General features: G+C 42.4%; 1 protein-coding gene across 6 annotated transcripts in view; it reads left to right on the top strand.

Annotated features, from left to right (window-relative positions):
* LIMCH1 (LIM and calponin homology domains 1) overlaps nt 1-22,653 on the top strand; it is a 299,516-nt gene that overhangs the window by 116,278 nt on the left and 160,585 nt on the right. For all 6 annotated transcript variants that reach the window (XM_081146873.1, XM_081146868.1, XM_081146866.1 and 3 more), the window contains exon 3: nt 22,062-22,131. In XM_081146873.1, coding sequence (XP_081002999.1) covers nt 22,062-22,131 — 70 coding nt within the window. The remainder of the gene's footprint in view (nt 1-22,061; nt 22,132-22,653) is intronic.

A 22,653-nucleotide genomic window follows, 5' to 3' on the forward strand; every position in this document is an offset into this window, starting at 1 on the left:
AAGAGCTTTCTGTGAAGTAGTTCTGGACACAAGATAAGATAGAACCTTAGGATTTATAGGTGGATAGACATAGACTTCTAACCCAGATGTCAACATTTGAATTTACTGACTAGGTTCTGTCATTTCGGTACTGATTTTTGTTTTATTGAGATGAGATATATAGACATGCAGTGCACAGCTCCGAAATTCACAGCCCGATGAGTTTTGAAAGTGGTCTCCATGCATGTAACCTACACCCTGATCAAGAAAGAGAACAGAAAGTTCCCTCCTGTCCTATCCCAGTCAATCCCAACCACCTGTAGAAAAGCACTGTTCTGATTTCTATCAGCATAACATCTTCTTTATCTTATCTTGAACTTTATGTAAATGGAATCACATAGAATGCACTGTAATATCAGCAACTTCAGAATATTGTTTGGGACCCACCCACCGGTGTAGCTAAAGAGCTTGGGTTTGGGAGTCTGAGAACTAGACACTCAGGTCCTTCCTTCACCCCTTAAGTGAGTTAACCTCTTCTAGCCTCTTTTTCCCCCCGTATTAAAATTGTAATCAAAACTTTATTGCCTATGCCATACACTTTTGTGTGTGAATTTCAACAGGATCGTGTGGATAGGGTGCCCTAAAAACTACATTTGTATACAAATGTTGATTACTATGCAGCACCTTTCAACACATTTCATGTCAGCATCTTTTTTCCCCTGCTCCCCACTGCCCTTGTTCGAAGAGAAATTTCTATCCCCTGCTAGCTGTTTTCATGCCTTCTTTCCTGTGAAGTCTTCTCATACTTACGTCCCTCGCCAGATCTTTTTCTTCGATTAAATCTAAGTTGGAGCTCGTCTCACAGGTGCACTGTAATTGGTTTAGCATCTCACCAGGGACAAGCCCAGACCCCTTGTATTCTAGCACCTGCTTCTCCAGTGATTCTGGGCTTAGCCTTCTCCTAGTGTTAACGCACTAGCCAGAATCTGATGTAATTTATGTCCATAGGGCTCCCTTAATCTGTTGAAGTGGGTCTTTGGTACCAATTTTTGTTTACCTAACATTTGCTCCAAAGATTCTTATAGGCATCCACCTCTCCACTCCATCCCCATGAATAAATCTTATCAGGGGGTAATATCCCCTGCCTGACTTTGGATTGAGCAGGCTCATCTGAAGGCAAGGCTCTGGACTTAAAGACATTGGCACACGCAGGATTTGTTTCTTACCTAGCTGCAGACATTGAGTTAGGGGATGGATTCTCTCACTTGTGCAGTGCCACTATCCATTGACCTTTTGCAAACACATTAATGAATGTTAGGGCTGTATAGAGGTGGAGAGATAAGGTTTCAGTCCAGGCCATGGTTAGGAAATAGTATGGTTAGACAACACGGAGGCACAGATTATAGCAGGGGCCTCTTTAAATAAATAAAGGGCTTGGACTCTTGACAGCCTGGGGCTGAAACTGAGGGAACTGGCCATCTGACAGGATGTGGACAAGTACTGGCTAGGCAGGGTGAAACCCAAGATAAATGAGTTATTGTCTAAGTCCTCTAAGCATGGAGGATTTGAAGGAGCCTGAGGCCCACGGTCAAGTCCAGCAGACAGCCCTGGCACAGTTCGCTGAGGTGGGATGAACTGCGCTGGTAGCCCGAGGCAGGGAAGACCAGTAGCGTGGTAGCATGTTGCCAGCCAGAGCCGTGGAGACAAAGCTGTCAGCAGCCAGAGAAACCAGATGAGAGCGAATGCGAAAGTGCCCCGGAGCTGCGGGCACTGAGGCTGAGAACACTGGAAGATTTCTCTCTTCTTTTTGACCAGGGGCGGGGACATGGCTGGGTTTGCTCTGCATATTGGGCTGCTGCAGACTGTGATTAGCAGGTGTCTTTTCGAGACTTGTCTCCAGAGACCAATCTGGCCAGGAGGGGGACTTGCACTGTTCAGGTGTGGGCGTGGTTGATGGCAGGGGCCAAAAGGCAGGACGCTCAGCTTGGAGGGTCTCAGGAAAGTGAGAGTTTCCAGACAATGGATCCACACAGGTTTTAAACACTCGTCTTTGGAGAATAGAGTACACTTGAAACCTATGTAATTTTGTTAACCAATGTCATCCCAATAAATTCAATTTAAAAAAAAAAAGAAAAGAATGCTTAAGGCCGTGCCACTTCCTAGAACCAGAGAGTTTCTTGGATGCTGGTGATTAAGGAACCACTACTCATGTAGCAACGTTTTAAAATACAGGCCCCCAACTGAAATCTACGTGAATGGCGTCAATGAATTCTTCCTTTTGTTCAACAAGACTTTTCTCTTTATCTGAGTTGGATTGGCTCTAAATGTTGGTGGCAACTGTAGAGGGACACCGTGGTTTTTGTTCACTAAAAATTTTCTGAGCTTTTTATGAGTCTGGAAAAAATTCATAGTTCTCATAAAATTAAAGGGCATCTTTTGGGGCAGGGGCCTGGTTTTCTTCTTACCAGACTGGTTCTCAACTTACCTGTGTGGCCTATGAAGACTATTACCATACCCATTTTACAGAGGAAGTAGCTGAGGCACAGAAGATTACACAGTTGGCTAAGGTTATACAGATAAGAAAGATTTGAATGCAGAAGTCTGATTTCTTAGCTTTGCTGTTCCCCGCTGTCCTGTGTGTAGAGTTGGGTTTTAATGAGAGAATCAAACAAGAGGTTGGGGTGTGGGGGTGGAACGGAGTTGGTGCCAGAAAAGCTAGAGTGTGGGGAGAAGGGCAGTACAGAGGATAACCACTGGGTCTCACTGGGTTGGTGGTCTTGGAAAATGGAAGCATCAAAGATCTGGTTGTCCTTCAGATAAGAGGGCACGTCCTATAAGAGTGAGGGCAGGAGAGGACAGGAGGCTGTGGTTAGTGCCGGGCATAGGTTTCAGTTTTCTTAGGTTGAACCGTCAAAACTAGATGGAGACGAATGAGAGTGATGGCCCCGCACTAAAAACGATGGCCACAGGAGAGAGAAAAGACTGGCACCTGCAGGCAGCACAGAAGATGGAAATTCACTAGCCTTCACATCACCCTGGGAGCTCTTACTTCGCCTGTGAAGGTCAATGCCCATGGCTTCACACATGCTCCCTCGTGTGTACAGTAATACTTATGCATAAATGTGTAGCTTACAGTAATAGCAAGTACAAAAGAGTGTATATGCCAAATGGAATTGTAGTGGATGTGTTTTTGCTGTAATATCTCCCTCTTCCTCTGTTGCTTTTGCCAAGTGTGTGTAGTTGAAGTTAGGGAGGCCAATGCTCCAATGATGTGAGCCCTCCGCTGAGCATTAAAGGTCTGGGGTCAAAATGTGACAAAGCTGCAAACCAGTGACGATTGTCAAGCTGTTAGAAATGTTAATTGGATACTGATTATGTCCTCGGGGGCTTCAGGGTTCAAAAGGAAGGCTGCAGAACCATTTCCTCAGGAAGCCCTTCTTGTAGAGTCGTACAGTCGCTGATGACGGTCCTCTAGGGCCTCTACTTCCTCGAACCCAGATCAGACTGTTTCAAAATAATTCCAGAAAGGGAAGTTTCTGACTTGTTTCCCTGGCTATGACTTTATTATTTAGATAGACCTCTCTGGAGTTCCCATCTGGATCAGGTGTTGGCCGATCGTGACCCTTGGCCTGTTTTTGTACTGACCTTCCTTCTTGCAAAGAATGGCTTTTACGGTTTTAAAGGGTTGCAAATAAAACAAAACGAGTTTGTATGTGAATCATAGAACCTAAAATATTTACTATCAAACCCTTTATAGAAAATGTTTGTTAGCCCATAAGTACTATGGAATTAATTTTAGATGTAAATTGTTTATCCTCATAAAGTTAAGTAATTGAGTTTGGGCAGTACAAAAATGCTATTTGGGTAAATCAAATAACTTTTTACAAAAGGTTTCCTCAGGAGTTTATAATATTCCTCCCCTTCCACCCAGACTTTTGATTTTAGAATTTTCAAACATATAAAACATTGTAAGAGTAACATAGGGATTACCATATGCCATGCCACTAAATACAGTTATTACACTTTTGCCATAATTGCTTTATATATGTTATATATATAACAAAAGCCAGTGCAAATCCTTTAATGAACAGCATAGTGAAAAGTGACTGAATTTAGGAACCTTAGGTTGAATCCTATGAAAATGTTATATTAGTAGACCAAATCAGTCAGAAAATGTGATTTCAGATGGTTCAACCTAGTGGATAGTCCAAATCTTGGATTTGCCTCCTGTGTGTCCTTAGGCAAGTTACCTAATCTCCCTGAGCACCAGTTTCCTCATCTATAAAGATGGATGTAATTGTACCTAATTCATAGGGGTGTTCTGAGGATTAAATGAATTGGTAATGTGTATAAAACTCTGTTTAGTGCTTGGAACATAGCAGACACTTAAATGTTAACTTTTTCCCCTTTGTCTACGAAATGGGGAAATTATTGCCCCATCAGATCCCTGAGAGATTCCAGTGAGAGAAAACTATAAAGCGCTCAGCAGTGCCTGGCTCTTGGTTGGCATTCTGGGTCACTAGCTGTTCTCATCATTCTTGTTGGATATAGACCCAAAGTCAGTTATGAATATGACATAGTCGACAGAACTCTGTGTCACTGTGTGCCCATCAGCTCTCTCCCTAGGGCTGCCAACAAGCCACAGGATGAACGAACTGGGATTTTACTTTCTAGCTTCTCTTGCCTAGCCTGTGATCAAACACTGGGCAAGAAAGTTTGGGTCCCTTACAGACTCAGTCATCTGTATGTAATGAGCTTTGGCTGGCAGGGCTGGAGGCCTAGAGTGATTGTTTTGAAAACAGTAACCTTGACCTCTGTGGTGATGTCACTTCCTCCCGCTCCCTGCAGTCTGTTGTGGTTTCTTTCTTTGAGGAGCTGTTCCAGACCCTCCAGGCAGAGTTGCTGGGTTCCTGTCTGGCTTCTGAGCACCTCTACTGTCAGCACTTAACTTCACCTCTTTGTCTCACGTCTGCTTCCTGTACCAGATGGAAAACTTTCTGAAGACCCCTCTATTTCTCTTTGAATTTCCCTCGCTGGACACCGGTGGGACACATAATACATCCGTTACAAACACTTATTGCATGAGTCAAGAGCAATAGTGAGATTTCTCCCTAGTCACCAGTGACCTTAACTTTCTCCCAGTCTTAGCTGTCATCCTCAGTATTATCTTCCAACTCTGTCTCCTCTCCTCTCCTTCTTTCCTCCCTTCCCTCCCCTCTGTCACACACACACACACTTTTATGTAAAGAATGGGCCTGTCCCCGAAGGCACAGAGATTGAGGGCTGGAAGTATCTGCTTTCTTTATGTGTAAGATGCCCCGTGGCAGGGCCGTCTTGGGAGCCCCAGAGGTGAACTGAGTGATTTGTTCTGCAGACACACATTTTCATGGAGTGCAAAGTCTGAGTATGTTGGTCTGTAAATAAGTGACCAATAAAGAATGCCTTAGTGGATTTTTGTCTCGGTTCTTATGTTGCTGAAATGATTTTCTGAAGATTAGAAATCGGTTGGCAAACACTTGTTTACATCATCGCTGATGAATGAGCTTCTCAGAGGGAGGGCGCGTCTTGGACTCTTGTCCTGATTTCACATGAGACGTGGTGTGCCGCAGATACGGGCAAGTCTCAAGGATAGGCTGGCAGTTGATAGCGCAGCTTTGCAAGGAGACATTGTGTCATATGGAGGATTTGTTGGATATTGGCCATGTCCTGCACAGCCCCAGATTAGGCACCGAGGGGCGTAAAAAGGAAGTGCAAGCCTTGATCTCTGGTCTTCAAGAGTTTTGTAATGTGCTCAGGGATTGAACACATGGGTAAAGCAGTTGTTACGGTGTCAACCTGTGTATGAGTTAAAGCAGAAGTGACCGAGACTTAATAGCCAAGATTTAATAAGGTAAACAAGGGGAGATTTTTATAGTTTGGGAGGCAGTTATTGGGGAGATGTTACATCAAGTGAATTTTACATTAGAAGAGAATAGAATGAGGGAAAGAGAAGGGTTTCCTGCACAGGAACACAGGCAGGAGGGAAGGTCTGGGGCAAGTATGCTGTGTTTAGCATATGCATATACGATCTGCCTGACAGTGGGGAGGGTTTCTCTTCCTTCTATCAACGAACCCTTTTAAAAACCCACTTACAGGAGTGGTAGGTTGCTAAAATGACTAGTACACAGCAGCAAAATCATGCCACAGTGGTGCCCTGATCAGATCTGGAATCTAAAGCCTTACTCCATGTGGGCTGTAAACCTCAGACTCCTTTGTAGAAGTGACATTTAGGTGGAGACACGAATGAAGAGTAGAAATTACCCAGAGAAAGAGGGAAGAGAGATGGAAGCAGGGAGGAAGCACGTATGAGACTGAAAGAACAACACGTTTAAATCCCCAAGACAGAAAAAAGTGCTGTGTGTTGGAGGCACTGCAAGATTTGTTTGGTCAGAATGTAGAACATGGGAGACAGTGGTGTGAGATGAGGGTGGGCAGAGAGGAGGAACCAGCAGGGACAAGGCTGCTGCGGCACTGTAATCTGTTGCAGGGTTTGGGGGTTTGATCTCCAGAGCAGTGGGAATGAGAGGACTTTTGAAGAACTCAGCGGCACTTGGTAGGATATAGGGTAAAGATGAAAGAAAGACTAAAAACTGACCTCATCGTTTCAGTAGTTAATGACAAGCAAGGTGGGGCCCTTGATGAAAGCTGGAAAGGGTCCTCTATCTGTTGGGAAAGGTCATGGTTTCAGTTTGGGCAGGGTGACAGCCCACCCAGCTGTCACCTGTATTGAATAGCCTGGCAGAGGTCAGCTTGAGCAGGGCCTCAGAAAAGGCTGGCCTCACTGGCACGGGGGAGGCACTGGAGACCTTAATAGCCATCTCTGGGAGCTGCCAGTCAACTGATCATTGATTCAGCCTAATTGTTTTAGGTCTGGCTCTTGCTTAACAACAGGCTATTGTTAAGAGACCTTATCTAACATAAACTATACATGCAATATTTCCCTTCACTGTTGAAAAAGAAATGAGATTAGTCTGACCCAGTGGCTTATAGTTTGTCATTCAAATGAGACTCTTGAGAGTGAAAGGGAGTATTAACCAGCTGAGATGCTGGAACCCTGAATGAGATCTGGGACTGTCCTTGGCTAACTGGGATGTATGGGCACCACAGTTGTTGGCGACCCCTGGGGTGGGGGGAGGTGAGCAGCCTGGATCCGGAAAGGAGATGAGTAGATGGAGACCCAAGGTGGTAGATCCCAGTGTGTCTAGAGCCCTTTGTTAAGAGCTCTCTCTCTAACCCAGATGCTCATTCAAATCTCAGCCAACTTGGGTCCTTTTGCCCTTACTGATTTTGGCCTTAGCAGCTGCTAAGAATTTGATAGGCCTTCTGTGTAGGATTCTCCCTTGTCTTTCTGCCAGATCACAATTGGCCTCCCTGACTTGGCCTGTCTCCAGCTCTTTGGCACCAAGACTCATTAAGCTTTTAAGTTCAAGCGAGGACATTTCAGCCCACTCTTTTTTTAGAGATCTCCAGTGAAAAGCTGCTTTTTGTTTGAAGATTGGCCTGGCTTAGGTGGGAACTTAGGCAAGCACTGACTATTCCCCACAGCCTTCTGGTAGGAAAGATGAAAACAGATGTAGAACATGGAAGGAGAATTGGTGGGACTCAGGATGAGCAGAATGGGCTCCCAGTGTTGCCTTTTTATTTTTTGAATTGTCACCAAATAAACAGCCCTTGGTTCCTATTCCAAAGAAGGACTCTTAGCACAGTGTATGTGGGGTTACTGTTTCCTTCAAACTGCTTTCGCATCAATTACAAGTGACTACACAAGACTCTTGTGTGCATTTGAGCATTGTGCATTTGAAACAGTCTCAAGCCCATCCATCTTTGCAAATACTTTATCTATTTAAAAGTATATATTTTTTGTTATAACTTCTTTCCTCTTAACACATAGTTTTACATGGCTTAGACCAAGCAGGGCAATTATAGAGTATGTTTTGATGCTTCCAAAAAATGTGTTTGAAATTTATGTTAGAATAATTATCATTCAGAAACCACTTCCCTCAACATGTGCAATAAAACCACTTCCTTCAAAATAGGTAATTTCCTTCCCCCATCAATCTGTGCCTTAATAAATATTAAACTTCTGCTCATTTAAATCACAGGCCTAATTTCTTTCCTCCTGCACAAATTTATTACACATCTGTTAGAATGACTGATTGACTTAAAAAAAATAAATAACGGGTTTAAATATGGACTGCCTGGGTGGTAGAGAAACGAGCCCATCCCATTGCTGGCCTGTGAAGTTACAGGCAGGATTCGGACTCGAGTGCATTTAAGAGGGTTCGGTAGCTCCCTAATTGTATTTCCTTAATAAACCATTTTTTGATTGTGTCTACTGGGCTGTCAGGCTGGGTGGGCTGGCTTCCCACAATGAAGTGTGCAAAATTCCTGCCTCAGGTGTTCATTCTAAATTTTTCCTTTAGTTACCCACAGGACCTTTTCTTAAATATCCCATCAAGGACCCAGTTTATAAATGATTTCTTTTTCAGAAATAGACTTCCTTCTTTTTTAAAAAAAAAAAAATTATTATTTTTTAATCCTTTCCTGAGGGTTTTTTTCCATTGTTTTTTCAGAGAGAGTGAAAGGCGGGGGAGGGAGACAGACAGACAGACAGACAGACAGACATGGATGTGAGAGAGACACATCGATTGGTTGCCTCCTGCACGTGCCCCGCCCAGGGCAGGGGACGGAGCCTGCCACCGAGGTACATGCCCTTGGCCAGAATCAAACCTGGGACCCTTCAGTCCAAGGGCCGATGCTCTAACCACTGAGCCAGACTGGCTAGGGTGAGACTTCCCTGTTTATATTAAGGGGAAGAAGAATGAGTGAATGAAAAGAAAAATAGAAAGTTGAGACTTTATGGCTGAGTGACTAGCTCTGTACATGCCTGTCCTTACACTACTAGAGACTCTGCCACGAGGCTCGCATTCCCAAACACGGCTTCATCATTCCCAGTGCCCCTTCCCACCAGGCAGGACCCGACTGAAGGCCCTTTGCCTAGAGCCTGGCATCGCTCAGTGTCTGGGAGCAGTGTTTCTGTCTGGCTTATCTGAGCCACCCCTTTGCACTAGCCGCAGAGCATGATCACTGTTCCTGTGATTCTCTTGGTGTTGCCCCACTTTCGTGCTTTTGACTGCTTTTCATTCCAGCCATTTGGGTGCTCCCTTCCCTGCCCGTTCCCTCTTTCTGAATGCTAACCCCACGCATTGGGCGCCTTTTCTTCCACTAAGGTGCCCTCTATCTGCAGCCTGAATTCAGTGCTTCCTTCCTCCTCTTAGTGCCTGTGGCAGTGACAACCTTAATTTCAATTACTCCCTCTTGTTTCTGATTTGAAAGTATTTTGGCTTTGTCTAGAGCAAGCGATTTGTCTCACACATGGCACTACTCACGAGGTTGTCTGTTTTAACTTTCTGTTAGATTATAAATTCCTTGACATAGTGACAGTGACTCATACATTTTTCCATGCCTAACGGTGCTTGCACATGGCAGGAATGTAGTAAATTGGGGAAGAATGGAAGAAGGAAGAACACTCCAAATTTAAAATTTTTGAAATTACTAACATGTTTATAACATGTGTATAATCAATCAACGTGTATTCAGACAATGCTATATTAATTCAAAATGGATCCTAGACCTAAAAATAAGAGCTAAAACTGTACAATTCTTAGACTAAAACACAGGAGTATATTTTTGTGACCTTGGATTGGACAATGGTTTCCTGCATATAACATCAGAAGTACAAACAACAGGAGAAAAAATAGATAAGTAGGACTATATAAAAATTAAATGCTTGTGTCCTTATAACTCAATATTAAAAATGGAAACAATCCAATTGAAAATGGGAAAAGATATGTGAATAGGTGTTTCTGCAAAGAAGACATAAAAATAGTCAATAAAAACAACATGAAAAGTTCTCAACTTCATTAGTCTTTAGAGAAATGCAAGTCAAAGCCACAGTGAGATACCACCTCACCCCCACTGGAAGGCCTGTCATGACAAAGGAAGACAGCATGTGTGGCCTGGATGTGGAGGGATCGGAACCTTCATACATCACTGGTGGGCGTGTAAAGCGCTGTAACCACTTTAGTGAACAACTTGGCAATTCCTCAAAAGGTTAAACATTAAGTTACTGTGTGACGCAGCAGTTATGCTTCTAGGTACAGATTCAAGAGAAATGAAAACATTTGTCCAAACCAAAACTTGTACACAAATATTAACGACAGCATTATTCATTAACAGTCAAGTGATGGAAACAACCCAGCTGCCCATCCCTGGATGAATTGACAGATAAAATGTAGTATATTCAAACAATGCAATATTCTTTGGCCGCATAAAGAATTAACTACCAATACATGCTACAAAATGGATGAGCCAAAGCCGTTATGCTAAGTGAAAGAGACCGGTCACAAAAGACCACATGTTATATGATCCCATTTATCTGAAATGCCCAGAATAGGCAAATCTATGGAGAGAGAAAGTAGATTTGGGTTGTTAATGGCTAGGGGTTGTGGAGGGGTAGGATGGGGAATTAAAGCTAATGGGTCTGGGGTTTCTTTCAGGGGGAAGAAAACGAAAATTAGTTTGTAGCGAAGGCTGCATAATCCTGGGAGTGTACAAAGACAAATTGGATTCTAGTTTCAGTGGAGAACTCCATGTAAATTACTATATCTCAAGCTATTCATGCACACACACACACACACACGATATTTAAAATTTTGCTTCAAGATGTTTAATATGCCCCGTAGAAGACTCAATTCAAGTGTCATTTCGTGCATTTCTCGATGTGCTAGTATCACAGTGTACTCTGCTGCCAGATGTAAAGGAAATAACAAAACTAAAGCTAAAAATCAAAGGCACACTCATTAAAGTCAGGAAGCACGACATTAGATAAAGAAAGGCCACAGAATGGAGAAACGAGACTTTATTGCTTGAACACTGCAGCTCTCCTTTAGTTAAAGCTCCTTTTCTACAAAAGATGAAAAGGCTCTGCCTTTAGTCTCATCCGTTCCCTGTCGGAGCTTCTGGCCTCAAGAACACGTTGCCCATGCCTCTGAATAAGACTGCATTTTGTATTTCAGCTGCATACCCGGTAAAGTAGAAGGATGTATGTCCCCCCGGCCCCCTTCTCTTTTGTGTGTCCTGTGGTACATCAAAGGGAAGAACCCAGAGACTTCACTGCCTCCTTTGGGGCCAACCAGTCCTTTAGAGAGGAACACAGTGACTCCATTAATTCCCACCCCCTCATCCCGCAGACCCTCAGGAACTTAATGAAATGACAGTAATTGGCAGGGAGGAACTGGAAACCTGTCAGGTGATCCTTCCCTGGTATGGTTACCTGAGCCCACCTTTGGTCTTGGTGCTGAGAAAATGGTTCAGATGTGACTCACAGTGACGACAATTACAAAATTCCCAGTGAACCAGAAGTCCACTGCAATTTCAAAACTGATGTTTTTGGCTTCCAAATACTTTGCAGTTGTTATTTGTTTCATTACCAATTTACTCACCAAAGACAGGCCCTTGCAGTAGAGCTGGGCTTACAGAGAAGACAGCCCCTTTGCCTGGTGGGGAACTTGGACAGTTTTGGTGATGTATGATAAACAGGGAAGCCAAAGAATGTTGGGACCTAGAGGTGGGAGATACACTCTCTACTAGGAAGTGGTTCAGAGAGAAGGTAATATTTAAGGTGGGTTTTGAAGGATGAGTAGAAGTTTGGTAGGCCACAAAGAGATGGGGAGAGGCTTGTGGGAAAGGCAAGTCACTCAGAGGGAGCAGCAAGCAAGTGAAAGTGCTCGGCAATCTGAAGGGGCTTTGCATGCTCAAGAAAGGAATTGTGGCCAGAGCCTAGGATGAAATGGGACAGACTGCAGGTGAAGGCTGGGTATCAGTTTGAGAAAGATCAGTTTGAGAACAACCTTGAATAGCATGTTAAAAAGTTATAATAGCATCAAGTGAACAGTAGGCAGCCAGCATGGTCTTTATACACAAGAGCAATGGGATTAGGTTTACTTTTGAGGAAATGACATCTGTTGACAATGGAGACTTTTGATTACTTTCTGCTGTGCACCAAACACAAATATTTGAATAAAATGCCATGCCAAAGACAAGCAGAAATGCTTTTTACACTTGTCTTGCTATGCCCATCCTTAACTTACCACCTTACTGTGTACATCCTGTGTTTCCAAAGTTCTTTTCCAAGTCACTCATTTAGATCTTGGAAGTTATTGCCCCATAGAACTCGTGTTCTTCACGAAGCCTTAGGTAATCCACACCACATCTGAGATCGCGTCAGTCCCACGGCAGAGCCCAGTCCCCTGAGGGGTGTGGGCTTAGCTCGGCACCTGGTGTGGGGTGTTTGATAACAATATGTGAAATTAATAGGAGATCAAGCCAGACTTCTAACTAGCCACATTCAGTGCTGACCTCCCCTTTCTAGGATAGCAAAGGGCCTCTTAGCTCTTAGCCTTTCCCCATCGCCTGCAGGATGGCAAGTTAGGTAGGGAGACAGGAGCCTTGGCAAGAGGTAAAGGAAAACTAGACTTTGGCAGGGAAGCAGGACCAGAGGCAGCGTGGGCACAGCTGCAGTGCAGCCGAGATGTCCTTGGAGCTTCTTGCTCCCTTTGCTTTGTTGGCACCCTCCCCCCCTTTTCCCCCCTTTCCTTCCTCCCCATCCCCAGTTTTAGGGACTACGCCCATGTGGCCCTGCCCTCCAACAGGCCTGACATCATCTCATACTCTCACTTCTGTCCTTTCATCTCTCCCAACTCCCAACCGAGGGTGAGCCACGGACAGGACACGTGGGAGGAGACGCGAGCCAATAGTTGACCCATCGATTCCCACCTGTGGGCAGAGCTGGGGTGAAACCTTCTGGGAGGGGAAGAGATGACAGTAATGTGCTCTACGCCAGGCCTGTGCCAAGCCTATTACATGCATATCTTGTACTCTTGTGCCATGATGCGTAGGTATTATTGTCCCCACTTTACAGAGGAGGACACTGAGGGGCATAGATGTTGAATACTTAAATAACTTGCCTAGCGAGTTGCCGAGTTGGATTTGAACCCAGGTCTTTCTGTGCCAGGAGGCTCTTATTACTCTTGGAATTTTGTGGGTCCCAGTTCTGGAACGCTTGGCCCTGAGCACTTCTTGCTCAAGGAGTATCGGGGAGCAAGGGGCTGGCTGCTTACCCCACTCCAGTCTGGATACAGAAGCTCTCAGAGCCACGCCACAGCAATTTCTCTTTCCGAGTTATCTGTCCACCCTCCTGACAAGAAATGCAGCAATACAGTGCTTTCGCTGTGCAAAAGAAATACTAATTACAGTCATTTTTCCATAATTACCACATAGCACGACAATGATTACACGTATCATTGCCTGTGTCAGAGTAACTTTAGTCTTCGTTTTATTTGGTTATACTAAATTCTGTTCATGTATCGCCAGTTTTCACAGTTCGCTGATCATGTGTCATCTTAAACGTGTAACTTATAAAAGTGGGGAGGACCTTGAGTGGGAGGCACAGTGGGAAAGGCAGTTTGGGGGTGAAGGGGCCTGATTTCAGGTAGAGGCACTGGGAGGAGTCCTGTGGGAGTCACTGGAGGAGGGAGGCAGCCTGGCCAAAGCCACGGGTTAGGTGGGGTCGGTTTTCATGTGGTGGACAAGTCCATTAAGATGACAGAGATGGGTGGCTGGAGATTAGTTATTGAACAGCAAAAAGTAAAACATGGGAAAGCCCTCTTCAAATGTAGAAGCCTCAGATATGTGCTGTGACAGGTTCCTTATCTAGATTATTTTATTGTTTTAGGTTTCTTCTAATCCAGAAACTCCGTAATTTCCAGACAACAAGAATGGTCATGCAAAGATTGGCCTGTGAGACAGATTAGAAATGAATCAAAAAGGACTCCAAGATATCAGATAACTGCCATAGATTCTCTTCCATGCTTATAGATTATTTCATTAGTGTCAGGTTTTTTTTTTAGTATAAAGAACAGAAGTGATATGTAAGAAGGAAAATAGAAATGGGTCCATTTGCTTAGAATGTACCAGATTTTCTCTCTTCTCCCTCCTGCTGCCTTCCCAGCCAGACCTAGGGAAAAAGCTGTGCCCAGGGGTTCAGTTTTGCATTTGGGGACAGGGATTTTCTGGACAAAGCCCTCCTGGAGAGCTATAATAATTAAGGTAATGCTGGGTGCCATGTCTCTCCTTATGCTCAGTGGTTTAATACAATGGAAATGTATTTCTCACTCTCGTGTAGCCCAACTTTGGCAGCAGGGAAGGGTGGAGATGACTCTGCTCCAGGCAATAGTTCAGGGACCCCAGCTAATAGAGACTCCACCCTCAACACATGACTTCTAAGGTCTTCCTGGGCACCAGTGGGGAGGAGACTCAGAGAGAATGGAGAATTGCCTGGGAGAGACTTCAGGGGCAGGCCTGGGTGTGATATCTATTACTCTACCCACACTCCATTGACCAAAACTCAGTTGTACTCTACAGAAAAAATGCAAATAAGCCTGGGAAATGTAGCCTAGCTGTGTGCCCAGGAGGGAAAGGAGACAAGTTTGGTGAGCAGACTGCCGCAGAGCTGTACTGAATAATCTCAGCACTGCTGAGCCCTAGATAGGCCCAATTTCTCAGAATTTCTAGTCTGCAAAGGCCTTCTGAAGCTCTTCCGATCTTTTCTTTTGGTATGTTCAAGGCAAGTGGCTTAAACAGACTTATAATTCACACATTCTGGACAATGCAGAGCACCCCTCAAACATTTGGTGGATATTAAGATGGCAATTTGCGTTCCATCACTATTTTGTTCATATGAAACTCCCCTTTTGGTTCAGGTTTCACTTTTCCCCTTATTTTAGTCAATTTTTCTTGACTTCAGAAGGTTTATTAATGTTCCTGCTTTTGCCAAGGCAACTCTAAAAAGAAAACTTTAAAAATGACATCAGTAACAGGTTTATGGTCAAGGTTAAATTGATCTCATGCTTAGGTTAAAAAACAGTTGTCATGTGAGATTAAATGAAAGCATATAGACCCTTGTCTAGAACACCTAGTCAAACCCAGAAAGTGATCAAGGAAACCACATAGGAAAACAGGATTGAGCCAAATTAAAAGGGACACAAAGTAGGTAATTTTGTGATCGTAGTTGCCTGTTGCAGCTGTATAAACCAAGCTAAATGAGATGATGATGTAATCTTTTGTTGCAAAGAATAAAGTGATTTCCCGTGAGATTAGGCACGAATACCCCAACCTTGTGTTCAAGGTCCAGATAGTGTCTCTGCCCTCCCCTAAACTCTAGAATAATTATTAGACTTGAATTCCTGAATTGAGTGACTTGTAAAGTAAACTAAATTTTGCAATCCTTTCAAAATTTTACCTTTAATGTTTATATTACGCTCCAGTAACAAATAAGCTGCTTACTGGTATAATGCTTAATGTCTGGATGGTCTCATAACCTGTCCTTTGTAGCAGTATTTGCAGTGTTGTGCCCCTTGAAAAGCTGGGAGAGTCCGTTTGAAACAGAACCACTTTGCTGGCCGGTGTGGCTCAGTGGTTGAGCACCGACCTAGGAACCAGGATGTCACTGTTCAATTCCACATGCCCGGGTTTCAGGCTGGATCCCCAGTAGGGGGTGTGCAGGAGGCAGCCCCTCAGTGACTCTCATCATTGATGTTTCTCTCTCTCCCTCTTCCTTTCTCTCTCTGAAATCAGTAAAAACATATTTTTTTTAAAAAAAGAAACAGAACCACTTTTTCCCAAAGTAGGCATTTGAGATGGGTTTTGTTAATTGCAAATAGAAACAAATTTCTTCAGTTTGTATTTTATAAGCATTAAAGAATGATTTCGAGGCTACCGCAATGTATTACGCAGTTATCAAGTGCAGCCTGTGTTCTAATTAGAACATCGGCATCATTCTTGATGACTCAGCAGTTGTTTTTTTCAGGACTCTGATCGTTAATCTTTTGAGAACTGTATTCCGTGCTCTGTAGAATGTGTTCAGAGCACGTCTTTAGTTCACCTTCCTGACAACTCAAGATGGGTGTGCATTAGGTGCTATGACAGTGAGCCACACTGTGCACAGTTCTGGTCTTCCTGTGGGTTTTACCTATTGTGAGCATTTCCCGAGAGGGAGAGACCTGGGGTCTGCCCTGTCTTCCCTTGTGTCCCCCATGCCCAACTTTGGGCCAGAACATTATGCAAGCTCAATAAATATTTGTTGAGTACATGAAGGAAAATATGGGATAGCCTTCCTTGAAATAGGTGACCAGTATGTTTTAGACTTAGGATATAAGAGTTTAGTAGACACCATTTAATTTGTATCATATAAGAAACACATGTAGTTTTGCTTACCTTCAATGCCATTAACTTCTTTTGTAATCAGAGATTATCCAAGATCATAATTTTTTTTCCTGTTTTTAGATGTTTCTTACCAGACATATATTAGGCAAGCTACACTGTTTATTGACTTGATTCATTTATGTGAGATTTTTATCCAAAGGTGGCCAGAAAAAGAAAATAAATAAAACTTATTTTAGTCTTTGGCAGCTGGCCAATGGAAAAGTTGAAACTAAAATAACTTGCACTTACCTAGCAAAAAGGGACATACGCAGTATATTAAATGAGTGTGAATATGTAGTTTCCATTTACCAAGTGCCAGCAACACATTGTCCCGTTCGCTTCTCACCACAATCCTGGATGGAAGATGTGGTTTTTAAATTCCCATTTTATTAAAGGGAAAACTGTGACTCTGATCAAGCCACTTCCCAGTGTGGTAGCTCATAGTTAACATGTGTTGGATTTACCTGTAAACCTTGTCCACTTCCTCCAAATTCACTGCACCTTTCTCTTCATTAAGATGAGTATTAAAAGTTATTTGTGATGTTTTATTTATCTATACTTTCTGATACCCATGATTTTTAATAAGCAAAAATTTCCTACACGAATACAGTTGTAAATTTATGTTTTACTTATTTTCATATTGTGGTGATTTAAAATTATAAATCAGAGTATCTCAATCTCTGTCTTTAGAGTCTTAGGATGTACTTCTGAGTACAGCGTGTTTAGGAGATAATTAGACACCTTACCTGGGCCTGGATGTTGCTTATACCTTGGCTCCCATGTCATCTGTCTCCTCCTTCCACTCCAGTGCTCTGCGTGGCTACATTGGCCCTTGCATATTCCACGCCCACTCCTGCCTTCAGGCCTTTCTACTAACTGTTCAGATTGTCTGGAACTCTTATCTTCAGTCTCTCCTTGGCTAATACCTTTGTATCATTCCATTTTTTCCTCAAATGTCAGCTCCCAGAGTTGCCTTCTGACCACCCAATTAAAGTTCCACCCGCACGACCTGTTACAATGCTCGCCCTCCCAGTGCTTATGCGATCTGAAATTTCCTTCTCATTTATCTGCTCGTTGATTTTCTGTGTCTGCCACTGCTCTGCCTGTTTACCAAGATGAGAAGTTCCGAAGAGCAGGACCTTTGCATATCTTGCTCACTGTTGCTTCCCTGGGCCTAGAATCGTGTGTCACACACGGCAGGCACTTGATAAATAACTGCAGGATAAATACCAGAAAATAGTTCATCCTAACTAGCTCCCACATCAATTTTTTATTATCTTTATTTTTGTTTGTAGTTGTGGGTATATTTAATGCAAATGAGATGTATTACTACAAATGTTTACTTTTTTGTTGTGTAGAATTATACTAATCTCCCAGAAATGTCTTTAGAGGAGTACAAAGATAATCTATTAATAGCTGGAGGGAGCAAACTACTTGTTCAGGCCTTCTAGCTATCGGTTTTGGGGAGCACAGACCACGGGTGGGAAGTTGGTGTGGGGTTCTGCTTAGTGGGGAGTGAATGACCATCCTCTGAAATACCTCATGTTGATGTTGTAGGTCAACTTGGATCTGATGTGTGTTACACTATCTGCCAGCAGACACCCTCTATTTTCTTTTCATTCCCACCTAGTGTTGATATTATCCCATTGTATTTAGACAGTTTTTGTTTGGGGTTTTGTTTTTTGTTGGGGGTGGTGGTGTATGTGTTGATTTGTGTTTTGATTACATACTAATGCTGGACTTTCTAAAGCTCCAAGTTATGGATTGAAATGACTGGCCTAAGACATGGAGACTGTCTCAGTGTGCTGCAGACTAGCTGGGCATGTCCCTGGGGAAGTCTTCACATCTGTTTGGGGCTTAGTCTTTTCTTTTACAAAAATGGTGAAATAAATACATGACCTGTCTCTATAGAAAAGACGGGGGACAACGTATCCCAGAAGATTCATAAATATAAAGTATCATCATTATCATTGCTTTAAAGCATGTCATCAATAAGTATTTATGGAAAATATTTATGTTTTAATTTACACAGAGAAGCGATAGTGGTTTTTAATAAAATTGCAAATAAAGAGCCTTGGCTCTTACTCATAGCTATATTGTGAAACTTCTCATTTCACTCCTAATATATACAAAAAATGCCATCAGTTTAAGGAAAATACAAGATAAGCAGGTGCTTGGCATTTGTGCAGTGTGAATTCAGTTGTTGTGTACTGTAAACTGTGTATGAAACTGGGGCAATGTTTATATGAAAAACACACACCTGTCTTGATCTTGAACGTATTCCAGGTATTTAAGAGCACTTTGGCTGTTTATTTTTTAATTTGTAATTACAAATTTTGATAGATATCATAGATTTTTGTTGCTCTTTTAATTAAGGGCTAGCATTATAGTTGTTGTTTTTTGTTTTTGTTTCTGTTTTTTTACAACTTCATGTCACAGGAAAGAATTCTCCCATATAAGTATAATTCTACAAAGAATGAATATAATGAAGTATTTAAGACTGTTTAAAATAAAAGCATGTATAAAAGAGGACTTGGTGGAGCCATCATACTAACATTTTTAATACAGGTCTTAGACATAGATGATAAAAGAGTGCCTCTTTAAAAGGTGATTTTTAACTTATGATTTTTTTTTTTGGTAGGGTATTTGTTGTTTTTTCCTACTTTGGTTTAGCAAAAAGCTTGGGGATATCTGGTGGCAATGATATTTTATTTCATTAGAAAAATCTAAAATATTAGAGAAAGTGGTTGATCTCAAATGTTGTGAATTGAATTAGTATAAATGCACACACGTGTAGAGAAACATTTATAGAGAACTTAGTAACTACCAGGCTCTATGTTCACTTCTCACATCTTTTGTCACATTTAAGCCTCAGTGACATTCATGCAATTGGTACTATTATATTTTATGTTGCAGCTGAGGAAACTCAAGTTCATGGGCTTTCCTGAAATAACAACCCTAATGAATGACCAGCAGGGTTTTGGATTCTGTTGGTTGGACTCCAGAGCCAATGCTTTCTCCCTCCTGCCAGCTCCCTCAGTCTGTAGTCCACAGCTGTTAAGGTGGAGGGGGTCAGTGAGGGGATAAGAAGGGGGCATCCGTAATACTTTCAACAATAAAGATAAATTTTAAAAAAAGACATAAGTCCACATGTACTGATAAGGCACAGTCTCCAAAACAGATTGTTCAACCTCCAAGACGTGTCATTAGGAGAAAGACAAGGTGTAGGACAGTGTGTATTACATTCTACACCTGTCTTTTTTTAAAGATTTTTAAATTGATTTTTAGAGAGAGAAGAAGGAAAAGGGGGAAAGAGAAAGAAACACCAATGTGAGAGTAAAACATCTATTGGCTGCCTCTTGCAATTCCCCAACCCAGGATGGAGCCTGAAACCTGGGCATATGCCCTGACCGGGAATCGAACCGGTGACCTCTTAGTGCATGGGACAACGCTCAACCAACTGAGCCACACTGGCCAGGGCACTGCATTTGTCTTTTTTTAAAAAAAAAATCATATGTATCTTTATACATTTTCTGTGGAAATTCTTTAAGGTTATCTTCTGGAGCCTTATGGGAGTAGGGTGACAGCAAGACTTAGGCTTTACCAAATACCCTTTTGATTCCTTTTAAATTACCAGTACTGGGCACAAATACTAGTTTAAAATCCAGTTTAAAATGACATTGTTAAGAACTAGTGAGAAAAATCATGTATCTTCACAATTCTCGCTATTTAAAAATTGCTTTGGAGACATCACATGTATGTGTGTATTTTAAACCCCAAGATGCGGGGCCTTACCCCTGTGTGGGAGCGTGCTGACCCACGAGGCTGGGTGCAGGCCTGACTGCACCGCTCCTCAGCTCTGGGGAGGCTGCTGTTTCATCCTCATCAGGCCCCAGGGTTCTTAGGCCTCAATTTTCTAAACTGTAAAATGAGAGTGAGCAAGTTGCCTTCTAGCTTCTTATAAATATAAGTAAGTTATAACAATTCCAAAATAAGTTACAAAGAAGCACTTTTTAAAAAGATTAAATTCATGGTTAAAACTAAGTGAGTTCATGAGAAGACTTCCATTTTGGCTCTTGGTGGGCAAAAAGGCACGTGTCCCCTCTGGGTGTTCCTGTTGGTGGCAGCATGTTGGAATCACAGTGTGAAAGTTACCGAGAACAGGCAAAACCCTTGGTGTAAAACAGAATGCCCTTCCTGTCCTAACCACGGTAGAGACATTTCTTAATAGAGTAATGCATAGTGGTGTCAAAGTCAAATACAGGCTGCATTCAAGACTAACCATTGTAGTATTGCAAAGAATCTTTAATTATTGATTTGTAGAAATCTATCAAGCATAGGTTCTTCATAACTGACTGTAATCTTGGATTGCATGAATTATAGGCATACCTCATTTTATTGCGCTTCATTTTTATTCTGCACAGATGTTTAATATTTATAAATGTAAGGCAAGATCCTTTATCAGCAAAAAGATTTTGACTCACTTTGTTGCAGTACTCACTTTATGGCGCTGGTCTGGAACCAAACCTGCAATATCTCCAAGGTATGCCTGTATAATAGAGGTTGGCAAACTTTTTCTGTAAAGGGCCAAATAGTAAAAATCATATGCTTTGTGCACCATATGTTCTCTCTCGTAACGACTCAGCTTTGCACAAAAGCATCCGTAGACAATACGTAAATGAACAGGCATGGCTGTTTTCCAGTAAAGCTTTTTATCAAAATGGGCATTGGGCCAATTTGTCCCATGGGTTAAAGCTTGCTGACCCCTGAATTATAATAAATTCCTGCCCTGAGTTTCTCTTTGCACTGTTTCCTGAGATAAGTTGCCTGATTGCCTCTCCTTGATTCCTGAATGTGGGAATAAATGCTTCCATTCTACATCCCTTTACCTTCAGTATCCCTTTATGATAACCTGGCTTGCAAATGCTGCATTCCACCACATCACCCTGATGCCAACACTATTTTAGTTTTACAAGTTGCCCTCCCTCCTTCCTTTCTTTTCACTCTGAATTGATATTTTCTGAAGACAAATAGTTGTCGTTTTTTTTCTCTTGCATTCCCCTTGTCGTATTACCATTTTTATGTGATTTCAAACTTTGCCCCAAAAATGTTTTGCTCACATATCTTTTGTACCTAGGGAATTGTGGTCAGCCTTGTTTAAGATCTTCAGGACATGATTGGTTAACCTCTTGCTAAACATATCTTCCCTTTCATAAAGGAAGCTCAACCACATTTAACAAGTGACTCCCCTCAAAGAGCAAGAGTGTCTGGAGATAGAATAAATTTTGGCAAATTATTTGGGAAGATAGATGTTGGTCTCTGAACTTGGCCTATCCCTGGAGAGATCCCTGCCTTAGCCAGGAGAATTGGGAACAAGCCTTGTCTATGTAGTAATGGCTGGCTTCAGTCCTAGGCAATTCCCTCCCAACCTCCATCCAGCTCCCATGTTTGTCCTTTCCCTTGAAGCATCTCCCAGCCTCCGTCCCTTCTTTTCTTGCAACATTTCCAAATTCCAGAACTTCACCTGCCACGGACAGCCTTGATGTTGGCAAAGCTCTTCACTCGTATGCACTGAGGCTCATAGATTATGAAGATTTACCACGTGCTTTAAATTCGCTGCTTTTCCTATTCAGCAATTTAGCTGTAGCCCTGGATAAAGGTGATTTGTGCGATCCATCTTGCTTTATGTCTCATTTGACATTCTGCCTTTTTCATGACAGGTTGCTGAATGCGATAAAGCCAGGACTTGTTAAAAAGATCAATAGATTGCCTACCCCCATTGCAGGATTGGTGAGTATCCAGAATTGAGATTTATTTTCCAATATTCCTTTGCTCTACCCTAAGGGTCATGACAGTGTCATTTATTACAGTTCTCTCCCGCAGTATATATTCTACTTGAATGAGAATGCATTGAAGCCATTAAACTAAGGGGTCACTTAAAACTGAAAGATTGCAGTTATGCCTAAATGTCATCTTAATCTTTGTTTGTATTTTTCCCATGAGTGATAAGGACCTTTATTTTTAAAGAGGTAAATTTGTTTTAGGTTGAGAGGTAGATAATTAGGTTGACCCCAGGGCAGGAAGGTGATTGCAATTATGGTTTCTTATTTCAGTTTTTCACTGCATGCCCCTGCAGTGGACAGGAGAAGAGGTAGAGAGGAGAATTTCATGATTAACAAGCAGGACTTTCATGATGAATTGCTGTTTTCAATCTTAAAAATCTACTTGTGTTTAAATGCCGCATTTGTGGCTCAAGTCTTCTAAAGATACAGTGGACACTAAGATGACCCTAACATCATCTGGAAGAATTGT

This window comes from Miniopterus schreibersii, assembly GCF_964146895.1.
Source record: "Miniopterus schreibersii genome assembly, chromosome: 1".
Lineage (NCBI taxonomy): Eukaryota > Metazoa > Chordata > Mammalia > Chiroptera > Miniopteridae > Miniopterus > Miniopterus schreibersii.